Raw genomic sequence first — 23,491 nt, 5'->3', positions numbered from 1 at the left:
TTGTTTTAATAATCACCATAAACTTTCCTCCTCCAGCAATGTTGTATTTAACTTATTTGAGACCATTACATAAAGTAAGTTGAAAAATGTATTTGTCAAAAACAAATCTGGAACTGGACCTTAAAATAATTATTTCTTCAGTAATCCAAAACAGTTGAAAATAAATATGCTATAGTCAGGACTTGACCTCAGAACAATAAGTTTATAATGAATAAACAAAACTGATGCTCTACTTAATTAGTTCAAAGGAATTCAAGATCAAAACAGACAACTCTCCATATTTGTTCATTAGACATGTGTTTATTTAAACTTTCAACTGTACATCTAACCTGTCATTACATAACTTACTTCCCATTGCAATTTCAGTATATGAAATAAATACATTAACTAAATCAGCTTTATTTATTTTTTGCTACTGTGAAAACAAGTACTGTTAGAAAAGCTATATAAAAAATATTAGCCTACAATCATTCTCTTTAATACTGCTAGAAAAAAATATTGTGACCTTTAATGTCCTTTTGTTTTAAATGTTTCAAATATTTTCTGTTTATAAATCTGGACTGAGGAAATATGAAAGGGGAGCTGCTATTGCATTTAAATGTTAGTGTTACTAACACTAACAGAATTTGAAACTAGAAACATGCTGTAAAACTTATAAGCATATATAAATTGTAAACGAAATTTACTTGCATGTGTACCTTTTGTGATAAACTTTTTTTTTTTTTTTGCCAAACGGGAAATATGGAAATATTTGAATTTCAAATAAATATTCGGAATTTTTGTATATGTATATACACACACATGTGCAATAAAAATTTTATCTTCTACTCACCCAACTTTTACGTAGACATATATTTGTTTCCCCGTAATTTATTTCAAGTTCTCAAAAATCTACAACTCATGATACATACATTCATAGTTACATGTAGTGTTACGTACTTTAAATAGTTACGTCATAAAGTATTACAGTGGGTATATCGAATATTTTCCATTTCCTTGGAAAACAATATGTACTTGAACTCATATACTGCAAATCATAGCAAAATAAATCTCACGTGTTAACAAAATAACTTACCAAATGCAGCACTACATTCACAATCTCCTTATTTGATACTTGTCCAACTTCAACTAATCCTATCAACATTGCAAATTTTAAATTGTCTTTTAGAGGCATTTTGATAACATCCTCTGGGCGTTTAGCTTCGTTAAGTGCCTTTTCGTCTGATTTATCCATTTTGATTTTTATTCGCAATCCAAGTAGGCGTAATGGACAGTTTGTTTAAATTGCCGACTAAACAAAATATCTTCCAGCAAAGGCGTTCACCATAACTGTCCTTCTTGCTGCCATGTTGGATTTGGCTTATTTAAGGACCGCAGACAAGATAATCTCAAAACGTTATTCGTTCAAAAATATAGAACAATTTCAGAAGTAAGTCCTCTAAGAATAGTAGTTTTCTTTATTCTAAATATATTTTAATTTAGAATATTTCAGCTCTTTGAATTTAGTGAAATAAATATTTGAGAAATATTATTTTGATATTTAAAAATACAACATCGTTAAAACTACCACCAGATGTCAGAATTGATATTTATATTTCCGATTGGAAGTTTCATTTTCAGGCTTAGTGTTAATTCTGTAAAACTTTGGAAAAACTTTAAAAAAGGTAAAAAATAATTTACAGTTCTTTTTCATTTTGGTTTTAATTCGCCCCAAAAAGAAAAGGTGAGGAATAAAGTGCATGAATATAAACTTTTCTTTTATATCACTTTGGTTGGAATTATGCTTTTGGTTGTGACAAGTCGAGCAAGGAATTTGTTTTATATATATTCAAAACTCAGCTTGTATGTCAAGACTCAAATATCGAGTAAAGTTATTTTACATTTGATACGTCATGTATCTAGCCCAGTAGTTTGAATATGTACACAAATCTTTCAGAAAAGTAAAGATTTTTAAACGTATTACTTGAACTATAAGTAAAATAGTTAAATTTGATAACTACAACAGTATAAGTTAGAGCACTAGTTTAAACGCGGGATTTTTGTATTATGATTAGGAGATTAACTGAAATGTAAAACAGTTTTGATAACAGAAGTGTCTTAAAAATACGGGATTATAATTTTAAAAAGTTGTTAGACATGAAGGTTGTACTTCTTAATTCTAGAGATACAGATTGAGAATTTTCGAGTCAAATTATTTGAAAAACTGGTGTTTGTATAGAATGATGCTTCCTCCTGACAGAGTTGTTTTCTTTAGTTTATATTGTTAACTTACAAATGGAAATAATTGAAAAGGTGGAAGTTAGTGAACATTTGGCCATAAGTTATCATGTTACAATTAGGTTTAATGTTTTATTATGTATGATATTATGACATTTAAATTACCATTAATGAGAAATTACAATCCCATTATTTGAACCAAAAGTTGAAGTGTGCAGTACTTTTAAAAGTCTGGATTATTTACTGTAGAGTTTTTTAAATACAAAAATTGTCAGTTGATTTGTTGTTGTGTGACTAGGCATGAAAATCAGCTGTTGTATAATTCAAGTTCAAATGGTGTATGTGGAGTGAACCTTCATTTCACTGATCCAAAGTAACATGAAAGTACACAACTTTAGGGGAACAAAACTTGTATTAAAATTAAGTAAAATAATGTGAATGCCATGTTAATATTTTGTACTTTGTATGAGACTGTTGACTGAGTTGCATTATTTAACTTTATGAGGACAGTTAATTAGATCTGTTAAAGTTAAGTTAAAGATCTGTTAAAGTTAAGACATTATTTTTTGTTACTTGTTTGATAAAAAGATTTTTTAGGGGTACTGTTGCAATAAAACACTTGAAAATGATTCAGAATGGATGATTAAATAAATATTCCACCTGATCATTATATATAAACAAAGCTACATAGATCATATACTTGTCATAAAGTTGTCTATAAATGAAATTTGAACAGTTATATAAACTTTGAATAAGTTAAGGAAATGAATGAAAGTATGTGCTTTATGGAATAAATGAATTTACTTATAGTTAAGAATGACACTGTGGTGAATGTTATCAAATTATTGTTGCTTTTCTTTGTAAGATGAAGTTGTTCATTCAACAGTGTTTAAAATAAAAAGATATGTGAAAACACATTACTTTCAATAGTTTCATTTGTCTTGCTGAGAATGAAAAAATTCATTATCTTTAGTTACTACGTATGAGTGTTTGAATATTTTTCAGGAAAGTTTAAGTTTAGAAACATACTATATTTGTTTTATTTCTTCTTGTTTCAGATGCGTGACACAAGTGGAATAAGATCTTTAACTCCACATGGCCATGTTGGATTTGATACTTTTCCTGACCAGTTAGTGAAGAAATCTCTTCAGCAAGGCTTTACCTTTAACATTCTCTGTATAGGTCAGTGATCAAGAGTCTGTATACTTAGGTTTTATGTATAATCTCTCTGCTAAACTTATAGACAGAGTATTTGTAAATTACCTTTATATCTTTTTCAAACCTAGTTCTTGACTTGTACATTGATATACATGGTAACTCTTATTACCTTACCAAACTAGACATCAGAAACAAAGTAGTCTTGTATTAGGTTAATAGTAATTTCAGTGTTATTTACATAACTGTAAAGTAGTACATTTTAGAAGAAAACTGTGAGTTTTGCAAAAAAATGCTCCCTTCATGCTTTAATTTTTTTTTTTTTTGTTTAGCCCTCTTGTATCTTATTGTGAAACTTTTTGTATTTTTCTGCAGTTTCTGTTCCACATATTAAGGAATCTATGATCATTGAACTCTTAAATGTATTTTGTTCCAATTGAAATTGTGTATTGCTTTATAGGGCTGTAAATATTCTGGAAACCAGGCATAATTTTACACTTACATCAAGCGATTTCTCATCGAGATCACAGGCTCTAATATTCAGTTTCATATGACAGAATTAAGCAAAATAAAGCTGCTTGTTTGTTTCACAAATATTTTAATTATTATGACCATGGTTTGAATTGGTGTCTGTAAAGACATTAACATCATGGTAAAACTAGTTGTAATAAATGAAATATTTGTGAAATATACAATTTACAGTTGTCTTTGTTTTCTTTTGCCTAGCAATAATGGAGTTTTGTCAAATACTGATGGTTTTGAGTATTGATTATATTAAGTTTTTTGTTACACACTTGCATGTGTGTGTGATTCATTGATGAGTTTCTGTTAAAAAAATTTCTAACATGAACGTGAAAGTAGTATTGTCAACAGTTTACATGTATTTAGGTTAGAAAATAGGCTGCATGAGCCACCAACTGGAGGTTTAATTTTTTAACCAAACTCTTTGATCTTCTGTGTGTCAGGTGAAACAGGCTTAGGGAAGTCTACCCTGATAAATTCACTGTTTAATACCAACTTTGATAGTACTCAGACTTCTCATGCATTGCCAGGAGTGAGGCTTCGGTCAAATATGTTTGGTAAGTATTAGAGATTATTTATTAAGTGAGGTTTTATTTATATATTAACTAATTAGTAAAAAGTATTTATTATTATTTATTTAGAAAGGATACAACCTTTAAATTGAATCCCATTATATACGTGCAGGTTCTGATGTATAGGTTGTTTTCAACAGTAAACATTCTTCTAAAAGATGTATCACATTATCTGTATAGTTATTAGTCACAAGCTTTATTCACTACCAACAATAATAACAAAATAAACATCTGACAGTTGTTGCCAACTAGTCAATATCCTCAAAGAAAACAGATAAGACCAAACTTAGATGTATGTTTGACATTGGTGTCCCACATATGTATGTCTCTCTCTCTCTCTTTTCATAGTGATTTTAATTAATCTAGTTTACACTAAAACTGTTCCTGTTAGAGTGCATGGTAATATAATTAGCATCATTACCACTTATGTATGTCACAGGATATAGCAGATGTAGTGTCATTTGACATTACAATCAATACTTTCATAGTGCAGCCTTTGGTTTTCAGTTTCCCCATTGCTACATGTTTAACAGTTGGCTCTGTAAGCATATAACCAATAGTTGACTTGATTAACATGTTAGAACTAGTTTATTTTGGTGGCACATGTTAAGTCTTGATTATGAAAACAAGATAATGTTTGCACACTGATATTGTCTTCTAAGTGTTGTGAACTAATGGAGTATTTTGTCAACAAAGTTTTTATCATTTCTTTCTTCCTGCTATATTATGTTTAAGTTAGACAAAATATATGTCTCTCTTCATTTTACATAGAGGTTGGATGGCCACTCTTTCATTCCTTCTGTTTTCATCACCTACTTCCAAACATTCATTCCTTAACTGAGCAGTTTTACTGTTGGCTTAAATGCACAACTTCTACACTATAAATGGCTCTATGAGCTTATTAGTAGAAAGTCAGTAACTGTTATTTAATGCATGAACATAAACAAATTTAGAAAACACAGTTGTTATATTAAAAGTGTTGACTTAACAGTATTTAACATCCTTCCTTTTGATAGTAAGATTAAATTCACAATATTTTGTACTAACAATAAAAAAAACCTTGTTGTTACAAACACTAGGTGGTAAAGAAATGAAAACTCTGCAGCATTTTTTGTTCAATGTGAGGCATGATTGTGAGTAAAACCTACAAGTTGTTTTGGCTGCACAGTGCACTAGCATGTGTCTTGAATTTGTATCACTGCAAAGTTTCAACACATACACTAAGCCTTTGAGCAAAACTCCTATCCCTACACCAGTCTGTGATGCATTTTTCATAATATTACACTATACCTCTCGTTTATGCACTCTGCTTCCCATGAGTAGACTGTGTTTACCAAAAGTTCATTCTTTTTTCTGGCTTTACAATGTTCAGTTATTTTCTTCTTTCATTACAGATTGGATAATTTTTGTGTTTATTATTTTCAACTTTTAGATAACTTTTGAAGTGTTATCTTTTTTACCTTCATTTTATTAATTTTAAGAAAGAAAAATGCAAATTTTTAAAACTTGTTTCACTTAGAACTTCTGATATGAATTAACTGTTCTTATATTAATTTGATTTCTTCTCTTACTTAAAATACAAGATTTCAGGACGTGTGTCCGTGTCTGTAGTATGGTTTATTTAAAAGGAATATTCCCAGTGTCATTAAACCCTTGTTCAGATATTGACAATTAAACTTAATTTCATCAGTTCAAAAATTACCAAAGCTTACATACTATAGACCTATTAAATCTACTAAAACAATAACAGTAATATTACAATTTTCCATGAATTTAGCTTCTTGAATATTGTTGAATACAATTTCTCATATCTGCATTTTTGGAACCCCTCAAGATTCAGATGTCTTACTTGAAAGTTTTATTTTATTAAGTGAGCAGTTTTACTGCAATTTTTTTTTTTAAATCATTAGATCTTTTATACATTCTTCATCTTGGGCCTACAACTCATGACTTCCTATTTCTTTAACTTCTGTTGAGCCTGCATTGTCTTTGGATATTTTTGACCAGCTTCTTCCTTAACCTGCATTTGGTTCTTTTATACTAGATAAAGATCAATTAACACCCATCTTTGTCTTCCACTGCTCTGATAACTCAGGTATGTACCATTTGTTTTTTTACAACAATTGTCTGTGCTGGTTCTCAGGTGTGTCTTACATTCACCTCACCTCATATTATTTTTTTCTTTCTTCCTCATTAGTCTGACTGTTCAGTTATTGCAGATTCTTTTAGGGTGTTATTAATGTCAACTGTCAGTTACTACATCCTTCCTGAACTTAAGACTCCTTTTCTAGGTTTGTGGTTTGAATGATTTATCTTTTCTATATACTCATATCACTTTTATTTCTTCTCCTAGCTTTGAGATTTTCTTATTCTCATAACTTGACATTAATTATCATATCTTTTGCTTGTTCATCTTCTTAACTTCTGTTCTTCTCCTTTTCCTTTTAAGGCTTTCATCACTACCCTGACAGTTTTACTCAAAGGTTGCACTAAACTATTCTTTATATTGTCCCATTTTCTTCTCCAACTGTTGGCCAGTTCACTTGCTTTCTTTGTTTCTAGGATTTTCTTCATGATGAATTATTTTCTGGACTAATACTCCCTCAGTTGTATTTCAGGGAATTCTACTTGACATCCTTCATTCATGCAGACTTTTATAGAGGATTCCTCTTTTTATGGCCCCTTCCTGCAAACCACATCTCAACTTTGGTAGAAACTTTGCTCTTACACCCCTCGGTGTGGATTCCTGTACGGGGTGAGGGGACCTCCCAGGGAAGGTTCTGTTCTGTCTGGTTACCTTCTCTGGGATCTAAACATCCACCCATAACATGGAGGTATGGTGTTTTGCGAGACCTCCATACATATGGGTTACGTGGCCATTTACCCATGTTTATTAAAAAATTTTTAATGGACAGGAGATACAAGGCCATGTTGGTATTCTCGGGAACGAGCTTGCAGACACAGCAGCTAAATCTATCTGTTCCGGCACTATCACCACTGTGCTTATTCAATACATGGACTATGGTCTTGTATTTAAGGCTCGGCTCCGTGCCAGCTGGCAGTCCACTTGGAGTGAGCAACACGACAACAAGCTTTTTCAAATAAAACCCTGTATTGGGCTTTGGCCGTCTACCTTCCATAATGTTGAAAGGAGGAAGTTGTTCTAACTAGACTACGCATTGGTCACAGTTTTTTAACTCATTGTTTTCTTTTATCTGGAACTGATGCACCAGTGTGTAGTCTGTGTAACACTCGGGTCACAATAAGCCGCGTTTTACTTTCTTGCCATTGTTACAAGTCTCAATGACAGCACCATTTTAAACATGTTCTGTCTCAAGGTTTGTCCATAGCGTTAGTGTTATTGGTGATGGTGAGACTGTCCACCTTGGTAATGTTTTTAGTTTTTTAAATGCCATTAATCTTTTTAATGACATTTAGGTTTTTTAATTTATACATTAGACATTTTTTAATGTGATTCCCTTTTAAGAATCAAAGTCCATCTATTTCGATTTGAAATTAGAAAATGGCCGTAATGTTAAATAACTGAAAACCAGGACCGGAAGGGCCAACTTCAGGTAACTAACACTGCTGTTTGAACTTCCCATTAGTCATCCTGGAGAGTCATTATTAAAACTTTGCTGCAAGTCTTTTAAAACTTTACTTTTTGAAAATGGCCACAATGTCAAATAACTTGGAACCAGAATTGGAAAGGCTAACTTCAGGTGATTCACAGTGGTTTTTTCTAATTACCTGTTTGTCTTCCTGGTGAGTTATTATTTTACTACAAGTCTTTTAAAACTTTTATTACTTTATTTTTTGAAAATGGTCATTACATCAAATAACTCAGAACCAGGACTTGAAAGGTGAACTTCATGTGACTGACAGTGGTTTTTGCACCTACCTGTTAGTCTTCCTGGCAAGTTATGATAATTACAATTATGCTACAGAAAGTTCTTTACAACTTGTTTTACTGTACTTGTTCCCTTAATGTTGTAGACTAGATGTAAACATTGGTTTTATGCTATTTGTTTTTTTTAAACTTTGTTTTACCTTAATTTCCTTTTATGAATTTTACTAAATTTAATTTTAACTTTTTACTGGATGTTGGTGCAGATAGCCTAGCTGCTTTGTGCCATAAAACACTGAATCAACCAACTAACTCACTCTCATCAACCATTTACCCACACAAGTAAAATTTTTCAACCAAACCCCTCAAGGAATCTGGATATTCCAAAGCATACTTAACATCTGTTGATAATATAGCTGTTCTTCAACATTGGCTGTGTCTATCTAAGCTTTGATCTTTTATATTCCAATAAAATATCCTTGCAAATTTCTCCACTCTCATTAAAGCACACACTATCCTGGTAGTGTATATAAACATCTCAGTTAGATAATGTAATCACTTTTTTTCAATAAAACATATTCCAGGGTTTTCTCTTTCTCCTGAGTCCTGCTACAACCTTATAGGTCTTTTCTTAAATGTCTGGCATCTATTCAAGGGGATAAATCCATCTCTGCAATTCTTTTGCCATCTTTTTCTCATCTCTGCAAATGATTGTAATCTGATGATTTGTTTTGGCTTGTCAGGCCCCGGGAGCATTGTGTGACCCACTTTACTTCCTTTTGTGGTGATCATCTTGACTGTGTTTTCATTGGGATTCTTCAGTTTCCCTTGATTTTCCCCATTTCATTAAGGTGGATTCCTAAATATCAATTTTCCATATTTTGGTCTTTACAGGTGAAGTATCTTCTGTGATGCATTTCATCAGATTCAATACATTTGTCTTTTACTGTCCATTTTATTTATCCAGTGAGGGACATCTTATGGGCTGGTATTCATACTTCTCCCAATGTTTTTCTTAAATGTTCTTTACATGGGTGGGCAGCTTTCTTTTGGGAATCTTCCCCTACCCCATGGTTGGCTTTAACAATGTGTGCTGGATTAAAAGGAGGAGAGATACTTTTTTCAGTCTTGTTTCTATTTTCCAAGGTCTCTGACACTGGGTCACTGGATGACACTTTGTGGCAAGTGTTGCCCAGACAAGTGTGCTTTTCTTGATGCAATTCCACACTAGCAAACAATTTTATTATCATGAGACTATTTGAGTTCTTAACAGATGGTATGACCATATTATTGTGGACCACCACTCAAGAACTATCATGAGCAAAGCAAAAGATGATTCTGCCTGTACCTGCCAATCAATGAATGAGAAAATTGGTGTCAATTTTCTTTTCAAAATTCAGGGAATGTGATTTATCTATTGCACTATTTCCAATGCACTATTCCTCGTGATTTCCTTACATGCATTACTCCTCAGATTCTACTAGTGGAGCTAGAGAGTCCTTATATCCAGTTTCCAGTCACTTCCAGTCCAGAGTGATAGTGTGTTTTTTCCATTCTTGGAGATGAGGGCAAAGTTGGGGTCCTTCTACCTGGGTCCCTGGATGTTTTTCCCAAATGTCAGTAAAATGGCACCAGCCTATGCAGGAGCCTACTTGTAGTACCAGTTCAGATTTGATACTAAGCTATCCAGTTGAGAAGTGCATGACTGTTTTCTTTGATAAATGTTTATTTTGTATATTGTTCATGGAAGGAGGTCCATTATCTCCACATAATTTTGCACAAGTAGTGGTCCCAACCTAGGTCCTTGGTTCAGCACAAGCTCTATCTCCTATCCATAATTCCAAAGGTAAGTGGAATACTCCTTGTTCCCTTGGTTGAGGAATGAGGATGAATGTTCATAATTCCAGACTAGATGAATTTTGATCCTTTGGTTCAGTACGGCATAAATGATTCCATCATTCCAAACCTAGGATGTTGTGTTTTGAACTTCATCAGATGGAGGAGAAAGTTTGTCAACTTCAGTTTTATTTTCTTATTGTAATTCAAGTGGTTCAAATGTATCACTCCATGGCTAGAAGTTGGGATGCAATAAAAAAATTGTGGTTCAATATCTCTAGCTCCCAGTGCAGGATATAATGACCAAGACCTCTTAATTCCATCCCATAATTTTGGAACCTTGGCTCTCTGGTTGGGGCTGGCCTATAATGATGAATATTCACTTACTATTCCACCCTTGATACAGGAACTAGGTTACAGGTGAAGAGCATACCTGTTCTGCTTGTAGTATGGTTTTAACACTTGTGTACCACTTTTATCTTGGTACATCACTGTTATATGCAGATGCATTTTGTACAGATTGTGCCTGCACCTGCTCTTCCACCTTCTTGTATCTCAGAATGGCTGGTATGGATTTTAACACTTTTACTAATAAAGCAGAGAAGAATGTTTCCGATCTTCCTAGGTCATCTTCAGGTTGACACAGAGATGACCTAGGAAGGTTGAAACATTGTTCTTTGCTTTATTAGTAAAAGTGTTAATACCCATACCAGCTGTTCTGAGATATCTTTTTATTTCAAATGGGTTTCTCGTAATGAAGAATTCCTCCGCCTTCTTGTTGTGGGATTCTAGCTATATTTTCAGTATGTTTTTGAAGTTAACATTTTACTAAATTGCAAATGTATTTCGAATAATATTTGCCTCATCTAACACTCTCCTATCCTGCCTCCCCACTAAAGAGATTACATTATTTAAATAAATTGCTTATTTACAGTACCAGGATAGAGGAAGCATTGACAAGGATGGAGAAGTTTGCAAATTTGATATTGCACAGGGCATTTAAGTGGAACAAAAAGGGTTGTAGCATGTGGGAGCAATGCATAGATAGGCAAAGCCAATATCAAAGAATAACTATATTGTCAGCTGAGGTAACTATTATTGGAAATACATGTTCAATTTACAAAAATGTTAGTTTTTCTGAAGACATTTTCACTGGAATTCCCTGAAAGCAGCCTCCATATTTGGCATTGATTTACATTATAGTAGTTTCCCAACCCAAAAAGCTATTGTGCCACTATAGATTTTGTGAATATTTCAGTGCTGCCTGGTAACATTAGTTGTGATTTAATATTTTAAAAGAAAGGATGTGTCAGGAGTGGTCTGATTTTCTATGTGGTTGATCTCTGGAATTAGACAAATAAATTAAAGGAGATAAAAATTTTGCTTTGTTTGATCAATGATGACAATATAAGAAGTACTTTACCTTAAACTTTGTACTCCTCAGAGGGGTGACATATAAATTTGATTAAAGGGGATGCATAGAGAACAAATGTCAAAATTCTCGCATTAGAGGTGATTGAGGTTGTTTCTAAATATACCCCTATAAAATTAAAACTGAAAACTTGTATACTATTAAATTGATTTATCTACATTTTGATGTCAAGTTTATTTGTATACCATGATAATTAAATAATTTAAATTTTTAATGTAACTCACTAAAACATTATAATGTGCACTTACTCGCTCATCGCAAAAGGGTTAAGGTTAGTTGTAGGACGCAGATAAAAGTAGTGAAAGTTACTGATAAATTGGCAAATAATGATCTGTGCCCTGGCACTTTGTAGGAAACTGCATTAGAGCACATAAATAAGTAAGCTTATTTATTATCATTTGCTGGCAAGGTAGTTAAGGCAAACATGCTTGCCATTTCAGTCATGAGGGTATTATAATGTGACAGTCAATCCCACTATTTGTTAAATAAAGAGCAGCCCAAGAGTTGGCAGTTGGTGGTGATGACTAGCTGCCTACCCTCTTGTCTTATACTTGTAATTAGAGACAGGTAGTGCAGGTAGCCCTTGTGTATCTTTGTGTGAAATTCAAAAACAAATAAACAAAACAATTATTATTTGTAATGTGGTTAAAGAAATTACAGCATCAATGATCATTAAACTGAAAAAGTGTAAAATCGTAGTTCAGACATTAGATTTACAATATACAGTGCTGGCCAAATTCTTAAGGCCAATGAACATAAAGAAAAAATATGCATTTTGCATTGTTAGACTGAACCACTTCTTTGAGTAGAGCTTTGAAAGATGAAAATAAGAAAAGGGAAAATAAAAATAAAAAACGTTTTTAGCATTTAACAGGGAAAATGTGAACACTATGAAATTAGCCTAAATACTAGCTGGTCAAAAGTTCAAGACCATACTGAAACAAAGCATTAATCGTTAAACACGTAATAAAATTTAGTCATTTGTGTTCAAGCATTAGTGTTGTCACCATCTCCCACTGACATTTCCTGTGTTACATTGGGTAAAAACATGGCAAAGGTTAAAAAGTTGACAGAGTTTGAACATGGCAGAATTGTCAAGCTGCAAAAGCAAGGTTTCTCTCAACGTGCCATTGCTGGTGAGATTGGGAATAGTAAAACTGCTGTTGCAAATTTCTTAAAAGACCCTGAGGGATACGGAATGAGAATTTCAAATGGTTGGCCCAAAAAAATTTTGCCAGTGTTGAGCAGGAGGATTCAACGGGTTGTCTGGCAAGATACCAGCCAATCAAGGAACCAGATTAAGGCCTTACGAATGCAGAATGCAGCTCAATAACAATAAGATGGCATCTATGAGAGGAAGGCTTTAAAAATTGTAAATGTCTTCAAAGGCCACGCCTCCTTCCACACCACAAAACAGCTCGGTTAAACTTTGCTGAGAAGCACCAAACATGGAAGAAGGTTTTGTTCTCTGAGTAAAAAGTTAACCTGGATGGTCCAGATAGCTTCCAATGTTACTGGCACGATAAGAATATCCCACCAGAGACATTTTCTACATGACAGAGTGGAGAAGGTTCCATCATGGTCTGAGGTGCTTTCTCCTTCCATGGAACAATGGAGCTTCAGGTTATACAGGGACCATCCAGCGTGTTCAGCTGAACTGAACCCCATTGAAAATGTTTGGGGGTGGATGGAAGGGAAGTCTGTAGAAATGCACGTCAATTCCAAACAGTGCATGATCTTTGCGAAGCCATCTTCACCACTTCGAATAACATTCCAGCCAGCCTTCTGCAAACGCTTATATCGACCATGCCAAAGCGAATGTTTGAAGTTATTCACAATGACGGTGGTGCAACTCACTACTGAGACCTCTTGTTGGGCATTTCCTTCCCTGTTTAGGACTTTTTTGTGGTATGGTCTTAAACTTTTGACCAGCTAGTATTTAGGCTAATTTCATAGTGTTCACATTTTCCCTATTAAACACTGAAAAAGTTTTTTATTTTTATTTCCCTTTTTCTTATTTTCATCTTTTGAAGCTCTTCTCAGGTAAGTGGTTGAGTCTAACAATGCAAAATCCATATTTTTTCTTTATGTTCATTGGCTTTACGATTTTGGCCAGCACTGTAGTAGTTCTGTAAATATAAGCCATAGGCTCACAGTTTCACCATTACTTGTATACCAAAGACAGTTGGAATCCACCATGTGAATAGAGTTTCTTCACAAAGAATACATTTCTATATTCCAAAATTTGCATTGAGTAGGGAATAACAAAAAGTGTTAAGTCCATCTACATCTACTCAACACCTTATTGTTTTAACATTATATATTTTACCTTCCATACTGTACTACTTTTACAAAAAAAAGAACAATAATAGGAGTGTTTCCTCAATATCACACCTAATGAACTTTTGCTGTCCCTATTTGTGGTAACTCATTACACAGTCTTTCAGTATTGGACCTTATGCATGTTATAGATTATTTATCCACAGTCCATACACCTATCTCTTGTACTCCCTATATGAATTCCTTTCTCTTGTTTTGTTCTAGAGAAAGGGAGAACTCTTGGTTCCCCAGTGCCAATGGGAAGTTGATATGGAAAGTTTCTCCTTGGATCAGTGTAATCTTGCTGCTATGTGACTGTAAGAGGCTGTTTTAGTTACCATCCTGTACCAACACTTGTGTTTATACTAAGAGTATCCATACATGTACCGAATGCAGTCTCCCTCCCACAAGGTACACTCCAGGGGCTTTATCTTCACTGCCCCTTGGCTGTCTTATCAGTGCAGGGCTTTTAGCTCTTTGCTCTGTGAAGAAATGAGTAATGTTTCTGAAGGCAACATTTTCCTTTCTTAAGAATGTATTTCAGAAAGATACATGCCAACAGAACCACACAATTTTGCTTCCCACTTTGGGTACATCTCTTGTTTCATCAGTAATTAGCTTTTGGCATAATCATTGTACTTATGGGAAGTATGGCAAATGTGGAAAATGTTTCTTTGTCCTGTTGGGAGAGATATTAAAGCTGGGCAATTAACATGATTTTTTTATACTCAAGTACATCAATTAATATAACATAAAATGACCAGTTATCAAAAATCAATTAATGTCATGAAATAATGAATTAATTGAAATTGGGATTAAATCAGTTAACGTCATAAAATAATCAGTTATTCAAAATTAGGATTAACACAGTTAATGTTTTAAAATAACCAATTAACCTTTTGTTTTCAGTTATTACTGCTTGGGGTTATTCCAACTGTAGAATGAATCAAAATGTTAATAACATGATTTCTTATTATTTTCATTTAATTCAAGGTTGCTCAGCTCAGTCGATCAGTATTGTGACACGTGAAAATATTCAACTAATAAAAATTAATCTTTATAATTATTATTTTCAGTGGTTTTGAGTGTCAAAGTCTTGTGAAAATATTGAATTTGTTGAATGTAATTCTTAAAAAAACATGACAGTTAATCAGTTAGCATATTCCATACAGCTCTAAAGAGAGCTGGTCTGATTGCACAGTAAACTGACACGATACACCTTATTAAGTGTACAGCTTTGTTTAAAAGCTCAGCATTTGTGGAAAAACTTTTCAGCAGTAGAGAAAGATAATAACTATCTGTTCTATGGGTAAATTAATATCTGTTTGAAATACATGGTAATTAAAATGTCAACTTTCGTTTGAAGAGCCACGCCAAAATGAAGTATAATTGGATATTTTCATTTTTTTGTAGAATCACATATGGGTTACTTAAATGTGGATAGCTTTTGATAAAGTACTGCTAGAAGTTTGTGTTTTTGTTTTACAGAATTACAGGAGAAAAATGTTAAACTGAAATTAACTGTCGTAGAGACTGTGGGATATGGTGACCAAATCAACAAAGAAGATAGGTATGCTTCTTAAAAAAGGATTTATTAAACTATTGTTGCAAAAGAGTTACTTTATATCTTTGAAATCAGGTCTTGAACATAATCCATAAAGTATAGTTTAGTGTTAAGTAAAGAAGTTTGTAATTAGACAATTCAATGAATATATGTAGGTTTGGAGTTAGGAAAACTGTTTGTATGTTAATATACAAGTAATTACATAATTATAATTAATAAATCTTTCGTATAAAACTTTTTGACATTTAATATCTTGTTTCATTGCTAAATCTTCTCAATGTACAAAGTTATTTGCTAGAAGACTAACGTTTTGATTTCATTAAATGTCTTTTGTACACATGAAAATATGTGGAAATGTTTTCTTTGAATTTGTTATTTAAATAGATATATAGTTCAGAAGAAAATCTTTCTGTGCTATATTTTGTATATGTTACCTGGAAATAATATTTTTCAACTAAGGCACAAACAAAAATAATTCCAAGGTTTATTTAGATTGTTACCTGTAAGTAAAACCATTCACCTACAGAAATAAAGCACTTGTGTATGTAATAAGTAACGAAGGTGCATTTGTTACCTCTGTTTTACTATATACGATAGAAGGTTAATATATTTGAATAACATAGGCTTGACTGAAATTTTCTGTAGTTCCTCAGTATTGTATTACTTTGTTTTGGTACCCATGCCACTAATGAAGGTAACAAATGGCACTTAAAGCATCATATAAAGAACAGCTGACATGTTGTGAATTTTAATATAAAATGACTTGAAATATCAAACTAATAATGGAATATTTAGTAACAAATAATAACAATGGCTGAGCAGTATAACAAGGAAACTAATAACTATTTAACATGGAAAATATCAACTTCTGCAACTAGGATTTTTTAACAAGGTATTACACACTGTACTTACCTAAAGTTAAAATGTCTAAAATATATTGAAAGAAGTTGCATCTAATTCTTCTTAAGGAATGATATAGCAAAACTGAAATGTCATATCTATTAACTGAAGTTGACACAAATCTCATTTCTTCTTTTGTAGCTTCAAAACAATTGTGGATTATATTGACACTCAGTTTGAAAGCTATTTACAGGAAGAACTGAAAGTCCAACGCTCCCTTTCAGAATTTCATGATACTCGTATTCATGCTTGTCTTTACTTAATATGTCCAACTGGACATGGGTAAGTTTCATTACTTATGTGAATATTTGTCTTTATGTGATGGGTCCAACTGAATATGGGTAAGTTTATTTACTGATTTTCTTGTCTGTATGTGATGTGTCCAACTGGACTTGGGTAAGTTTCATTACTGATGTTGTTGTTTGTACTTATTATATGTCCAACTTCATGTTTGAAGACAATTCATTAAGAAAAATCTGAGATATCTCCAGTTTTGATCAAATTTCTTCCTTTTTTTTCTTCACATCAAAAGTAGAAAAGATGTATTTGTTAGAGAAACATTTTTTATATATGTTTTTCAAAGTTTATATACTGATAGATCATTTCCACCTATAATAAGAAGTCTCATTTTGTGTAAATGCAGCCACGTGTGCAAAGTTATTGAATAAACAACTGTTCAGATTTGTTGAAAATTTATCCTTACTCATAAAGTCACATCAGCTACAAGTTTTAATGTTTTTTGGACCATTTTTAGTTTTTTGTCCTTCAAATTAAAGACAGCTGATTTAGAGCAGCAAAACTATGTGGAATGATGTGAAGAATAATGACTATTGATTAGGCCAAGCAAACTAGATTAGCAGATTCTAGCTCAAGTTTTCAAAAGAATCATAAGGGGGGATTATTATTATCAGTCATTCCTTCTCAACTTTTCAGTATGAATTTACTAAGTTTTATTAAATTATGCTAGCTCAAAAATATTAATGTATCAACATTTAGTGTTAATACCCATACCAGCCATTCTGAGATACATTTTTATTTCAATTGGGTTTCTAGTCATCAAGAATAAAAAATGTTTAGTATCACATGATATTAGATTAAGCAATTAGAGTAAGTAATGGTGCTTGATACAGCTGTACTGATTGCATGGTGGAAGTAACTTTTTGAACTTGTAAGGCTAAATTCAGGGATTCAATTCCTCTGAGAACACAGCAGATAGCCCAATATGGTTTTCCTATAAAAAAAACATGAACATTGGTATGTATTAATGAAAAGTCAGGATAACTAATCAAAAAAACACCTCAGCTGTGGAAAACATAGGTGTGACCAACAAAAGGATTTAGTGTATGAATTTGAGGAAAGAAGTCTCGAGTTGGTTCACCAAATTGGTAGCTACACTTACAACATTGATAATAAATTTATAGCAAAATAGTAAAACAAATTATGCTCCCTAGTTAACTAATGAATGAATATTTGCTCTATAATTGATATCAGTACTATAAATGTTGCACATGTAAGTCACATGCTCAGTCATTTTCCCTTTTTTGACTGCAACTACTCCCCCCACACACACCTAAGTTGTTTTTTGATTATTATAAGATTTTTACCTTTAAACTGTGTTATTTTATGAATTAATAACTGAGATAATTTCTCTAGAGATACATTGTAAAGAGGATAGTTATAAATGAAGTATCTGTAATATTGTCAACAGACTGATTTTAATACCAAGTTACATCTTGTTGGAAATAACCTTTTTTACAATTAGGCTGAAGTCTATCGACTTGTTATGTATGAAGAAGTTGGATAACAAAGTCAACATAATTCCTGTTATTGCAAAATCAGATGTCATTTCTAAAACAGAGCTGCAACATTTCAAGATAAAGGTAAAGTTGTATGTCAAAAAAAAACAGTCACTTAGAAGACTTGAAGTCTTATGTATAATTCATTATTATCTGTTAAGCAGTGTTATTACTTAACAAATCATTTGCAAGTTATTATTAAAAGGTCAGTATTATAAGCTTTATCTTGATAAAAGCCAGATAACAATAAGCAATGGCTGATGCTTTGTTGGCCTAAGGTGTACACACAACTAGAATTGTAAATTAACATGTGGAGAGTTCCACTGAAAGAAAGCATCATCAAATAATTTAATTAAGAGTTATTTAAACAAGTGAAAATATATAACAGTAAATCAGTTATTTCTTGTATTTCAAAAGAAACCTGGAAACTTGGACATTTTCAAAATGGAAGTTTGAAATATTAACCAAAATCCTGAAAAAGGAAGAAAAACTTGTAGTCTTTTCTTAGTTTTTTCATTTCATAATTAAATGTACTCGTAAATCATGTTACATACTTTAATCAATTAATCTTTACTATTATACATGGAAATAATCACACAGTTCATTGCATTTGATGGTTAAGTAGGACAGATATTCCATTACAAGGAAAAGTGATATTTTATTACATATCGTCAAGCTGCATTGATCTTGTTAAAGTTCTTTTTCTCCACTGTTACAGTTTGTATTACCTTTGCTAATCAGATTACAAACTCAAGTGGTGCTAGTGTCATAGTTTGGTGTATTCTGTGATGTTTGTATTACCTTTGCTAATCAGATTACAAACTCAAGTGGTGCTAGTGTCATAGTTTGGTGTATTCTGTGACATTTGTGTCACCTTTCATAATCAGATTACAAACTAAAGTGAGACTGACCAGCTAAGATTTAAAAAAGAAGTTGTAATATCAGTTTTGCATACGTGGATGTGAAGATGTGAAACTCAAGGGTAAAATTTTCAGAAAGCATCAGTCTTCATTAAACTTGTAAAGCAAGTTGTATAAATTAACATAATCAATTAACTGTGGAAGACATTTATCTCTCCTTTAACAAGTTTTCCATATGCTGATTTTTGTGAAACTGTTTGACTTAAAGTTTTCATCTGAGTATTACATAGAACTATGCTGTTTACATAGATCATGAGTGAGCTGGTAGCCAATGGAATTCAGATTTACCAGTTTCCAACAAATGATGAAAATGTTGCTGAGCTGAATGCCAACATGAATGTAAGTAAACAAGATCTTTGTTTCTTGTAAGGTAACACTGCTTGACGTGTTGCATTTCTTTATATTGAATTTGAATAAAGTAAACTTTTCCTAAGCTAGAAATTTTAAAATTATTTTCAGATTTTCCATAGTTTGCAATTATTGGCTGAAATTAATTCCATTTATTAATGAATGAGAATGAACTCTATAAGGTGTACAAGACATAATTTATATAGTATACAGATCTACATAACAGAATTTCATCTGAATTCACTTTTCCTGTTATCTGAACCAAACATGGTATGCACCCACATGGCTCTACAGAAATTTATTTGGGGATTGGCATTTGAATCTGATCCACATGCCATTCGTTCTTTTGGGGTCATTGTATGTCTGTGTGTATACTTACATGCTTAGAGTTTTTGACTGGTCTCAAACAAATGTAGCACATACATTTCAGGTTCACTTCAAGAAATAATAGAGTGGCTTCAGATATCCCTCTATGCCCTCTTTAGGGCATTTCTTTTTCATATGATACTACTGTTCTCTACCAAACTTTGTTGAGGGCATCTGAGGAGTAGCATAGGAAGAATCAGGATTCAGATCAGATCATCTGGTGTTGCTCTCTGGAGGCCCCTATTTATCTTTTAAATGTAAAATAGATGCATATATAAATTAATTGAAACCTAAATGTAAGAATCCATTACTAATTCTTGTTTCAGTTCAGTTCATTTTTACATTTAATTAATAGAAATTCTTGGGTATTACCAAATTTCTTAAATACTCAAGTTACTTATTTGTGCTGCATTCAACACTTCTGTAAGTTAAGGTTACATTGCTTTCTTGTTTCTTAGATTCTGTAGATACTTTGGTATACATTAACATCACTGATTTCAATATGTAGATATTTCTCCAGCACTTATTGTGATAATATTCTAGAAAAATATATCCTTATTGACACCTCTTTCCACAAAAATGTGGAAAGTACAGAGGTTCTTTGTAGAAAGACACCCTTCTTACCAGAAATTTCTATGGGCAACTAAAGAATGTGTGATATTATGCATGCACTATAACTAAATATTGTGCTCAGCATTTTATACCCTAAGACTAGTTCTTTTCTTAAGGGCTGAGTACAGCTACAGTTCAGCTGGCACGGCTGTGAATCTACAAATCCATGGTTTGCATTCTGCTGCTAAGGAAAAAATTGTACCTAATTCTCTGGGGTCATTGGTGTATTGTAATACTGACCAAATTCACTGTTCAATTGGAATAGAGAAAGAGTTTACTGCCTACCTTTAATCAGAAAACTAGCCTAAAATTAGGATGGATAGTATGGATGACCCTTTGCAACTGTAACTATATGACTGTTATAGTAGGTACTTGTTGACCTAATATAATATCTGTATATAACTTTACAACTTGTGTACCTAAAATCATCTCTGTGTAATGACCTTACATTTACAACTGGTGTACTTAACATTATCTCTGCATATGATCTTACATTTACAACTTGTGTACCTAACATCATCTCTGTGTATGGCCTAACATCATCTCTATGTATGATCTTACATTTACAACTGGTGTGCTTCACCTCATCTCTGTCACTTTTACAACTTATACACCTAACATCTTGTATGTATGAGAGGTAGTGAATGATAAAATAATGATAAACAAGAGTTTATTATTATAAGTTTAAAAATAAAAAGTTAATCTTATAAATTTGTAACATGTTTATTAATGGTAAAATATTCTAAATATCCCAAATATCCTTTAAATAATCAGGGAGCTTTTTATCTCCTGTTCTTTTAACCTTATTTTTAAATAATCAGGGTTCTTGTTATCTTCTGTTATTCTTTTAACCTTGTTTATAAATAACCAGGGTGCTTGTTATCTTGTATTGAAATATATATATGCAAAGCGGCTTGTTTGGGTTGAGAAAATATTTTACGAGAAGAGCGAACAACGCTTCGATCTTCTTCGGTCATCGTCAGGTTCACAAAGAAAGAAAGAGGTAACTTTGTTCGCTCTTCACGACGTAAAATATTTTCTCAACCCAAACGAAATGCTTTTTATATATATTTCTCTACAAGTGGGTTTTCTCGACATCACTGATTGTTATCTTGTATTGTTCTTTTAACCACTGCCTTTAAATAATTAGGGTGCTTCTTATCTTCTATTGTTCTTTAACCTTGCCTTTAAATAATCAGGATTTATGTTGTTTTAAGTTTGAGTGTTATATTGTGTTGTTTGTGTCCTTTAATAATCAGTTTTATCATCTACATTTCTGTTAACCTCACCTTTAAACAGACAGGATATTATCATTTTTTACTGGTTTATGTTTGATTTTGTCTTTAACTGTATGTATCTATATACTGCAGTAGAGAAAAAAACAACTTATAGATAAAGTGTAAAGTTTGACTTAGTTTCTTTTTTTAAGAGATACTCACTTAACTATTGAACATATAAAATAGTGTAAACTCTTTCCATGATCTGACTTTGAAATCAAATTATTTTATACTGCTCTTAAACAGTAAATGTATGTTTATCTATTTAGTTAATCATTTTCCAAGAATAAATCCAACAATTCTTTCAACTGGGAGAAATATATTTTTTATTTACACACACTTATATTTTAATAATTATTTAAGCACAATATATAGTCTTAACAACCATGAAAGTTTATTCTGAAATATTGAGTAATACAAAGATATAGAATGCCTTTGCAAAAAAGACCTGTAAAGTGACAATGTATATACTGATTCCTAGATTATATCAGTACAAGTGCAATACCTTTTCAGACTTTAAAGTTTGTTGTAACACTGTAACCCTCATACATAGTGTTTGTTTTACTTGTATAGGCTATTGAAGACTTAGCAGTAATAGAGTGTAACAAGACAATCGATCCTTTTTTATTCTTTGCAAAATAAGACATTTAAAATAAATATATTTTTCATATTTCTCTTTCATACAGAAGCAAGTTCCTTTTGCCATTGTTGGAAGTACTGATACAATCAGATTTGGAAATAAAATGATTCGAGCTAGGCAATACACATGGGGTACTGTCAAGGTAAATACTGATTATTAAAAAATAAGTGTTTCTGTTTTATCTTGAATCACTAAACAGTTGGTAGGAATTAGTATTTTTACTGGACACCCAGGTACTCGTCTGTCATGGCTGTTTCCAGGTTCTAGAAAAAAACTGTACAAAGTGTAAGTCATGTTAAACAGTGCTGCAGACAAACTGTTATTTTTAAGATAAAACATTAAGCAAAAGAGAACATGATGCAAAAGTGAAGATAAAAGTGGAAGCAAAGTCATAAAACTTGATTTCTAGTGGTGGCCCAGCAGCTTGATAAATAAGTCATTAATCTTTAACATTGTACAAAAATCCTTGAGTTTGTTATAAGTTAAGTTGTTTAAGTGTTCATTATGCTTATACCTTACTTTTATTTCTTCCATTTTCAATTATGAATATAGGAGACAATTAAGTAAGCAGCAAATTTTCTATTAGTTCAGTTTAAATTTTTATTTGTTAAATGATTGTTGTCTGTTTCACTATTAATTGGTTTGTGGTTACCATATTTCAGAGCATGGCACAGTTGACAACTTAGGACAGAAACGAGGCCTATCATTCAAAGGGAACTTCTAAACCTGATAACTGTAATCCGTAATAGTGAATACTGTAAATTATTGAATTGACCTTTCAGAAGCTTCTACAGTTATAAAAAACTAGTTTGACATGTTTCAACTGTAGCTAGCTCCTGATTGTCATAGTTTGACGTATTAGGATGCAGTAAATGTTGACATAGAGCCATTGTTTCACTTCACTGCATGAGAAATTAGGTAAGCTCTGCTAATTGATTGTGCTAATGTTTCTGATAGCACAGGTGCACTCTGTAATGCAGTAACTTGCATATCTTGTCATGTACAAATATAGTATGCACAATGTGGATATTGTGTAATGGCAGTCAGCCAGGGTGAACCATTAAAAACTACTTTGTGTCATTACCAGTTACTAATATCAGTAAGTTAATAATTTCAATTCAAAGAAACAGTTTAAAGCTTTATACCTTGTTGTTACTTTCATAACCAC

The 23,491-nt window shown here is 32.3% G+C and overlaps 1 protein-coding gene across 1 annotated transcript; it reads left to right on the top strand.

The window, feature by feature from the left end:
* The first annotated feature begins 1,588 nt into the window (after positions 1-1,588).
* Positions 1,589-23,009, top strand: LOC143236182 (septin-2-like). Its single transcript, XM_076474469.1, has 9 exons — positions 1,589-1,723; positions 3,276-3,399; positions 4,338-4,451; positions 15,389-15,470; positions 16,506-16,646; positions 18,127-18,244; positions 19,330-19,419; positions 22,370-22,465; positions 22,986-23,009. Exons 2-9 carry the CDS (start codon positions 3,276-3,278, stop codon positions 23,007-23,009), a joined length of 789 nt encoding a protein of 262 aa, XP_076330584.1. The 5' UTR covers positions 1,589-1,723.
* Positions 23,010-23,491: the final 482 nt, after the last annotated feature.

The sequence above is a fragment of the Tachypleus tridentatus genome, chromosome 13 (assembly GCF_004210375.1).
Source record: "Tachypleus tridentatus isolate NWPU-2018 chromosome 13, ASM421037v1, whole genome shotgun sequence".
Lineage (NCBI taxonomy): Eukaryota > Metazoa > Arthropoda > Merostomata > Xiphosura > Limulidae > Tachypleus > Tachypleus tridentatus.
The sequence above is the reverse complement of the archived record's forward strand: the minus strand, read 5'-3'. Positions and strand labels throughout refer to the sequence as shown.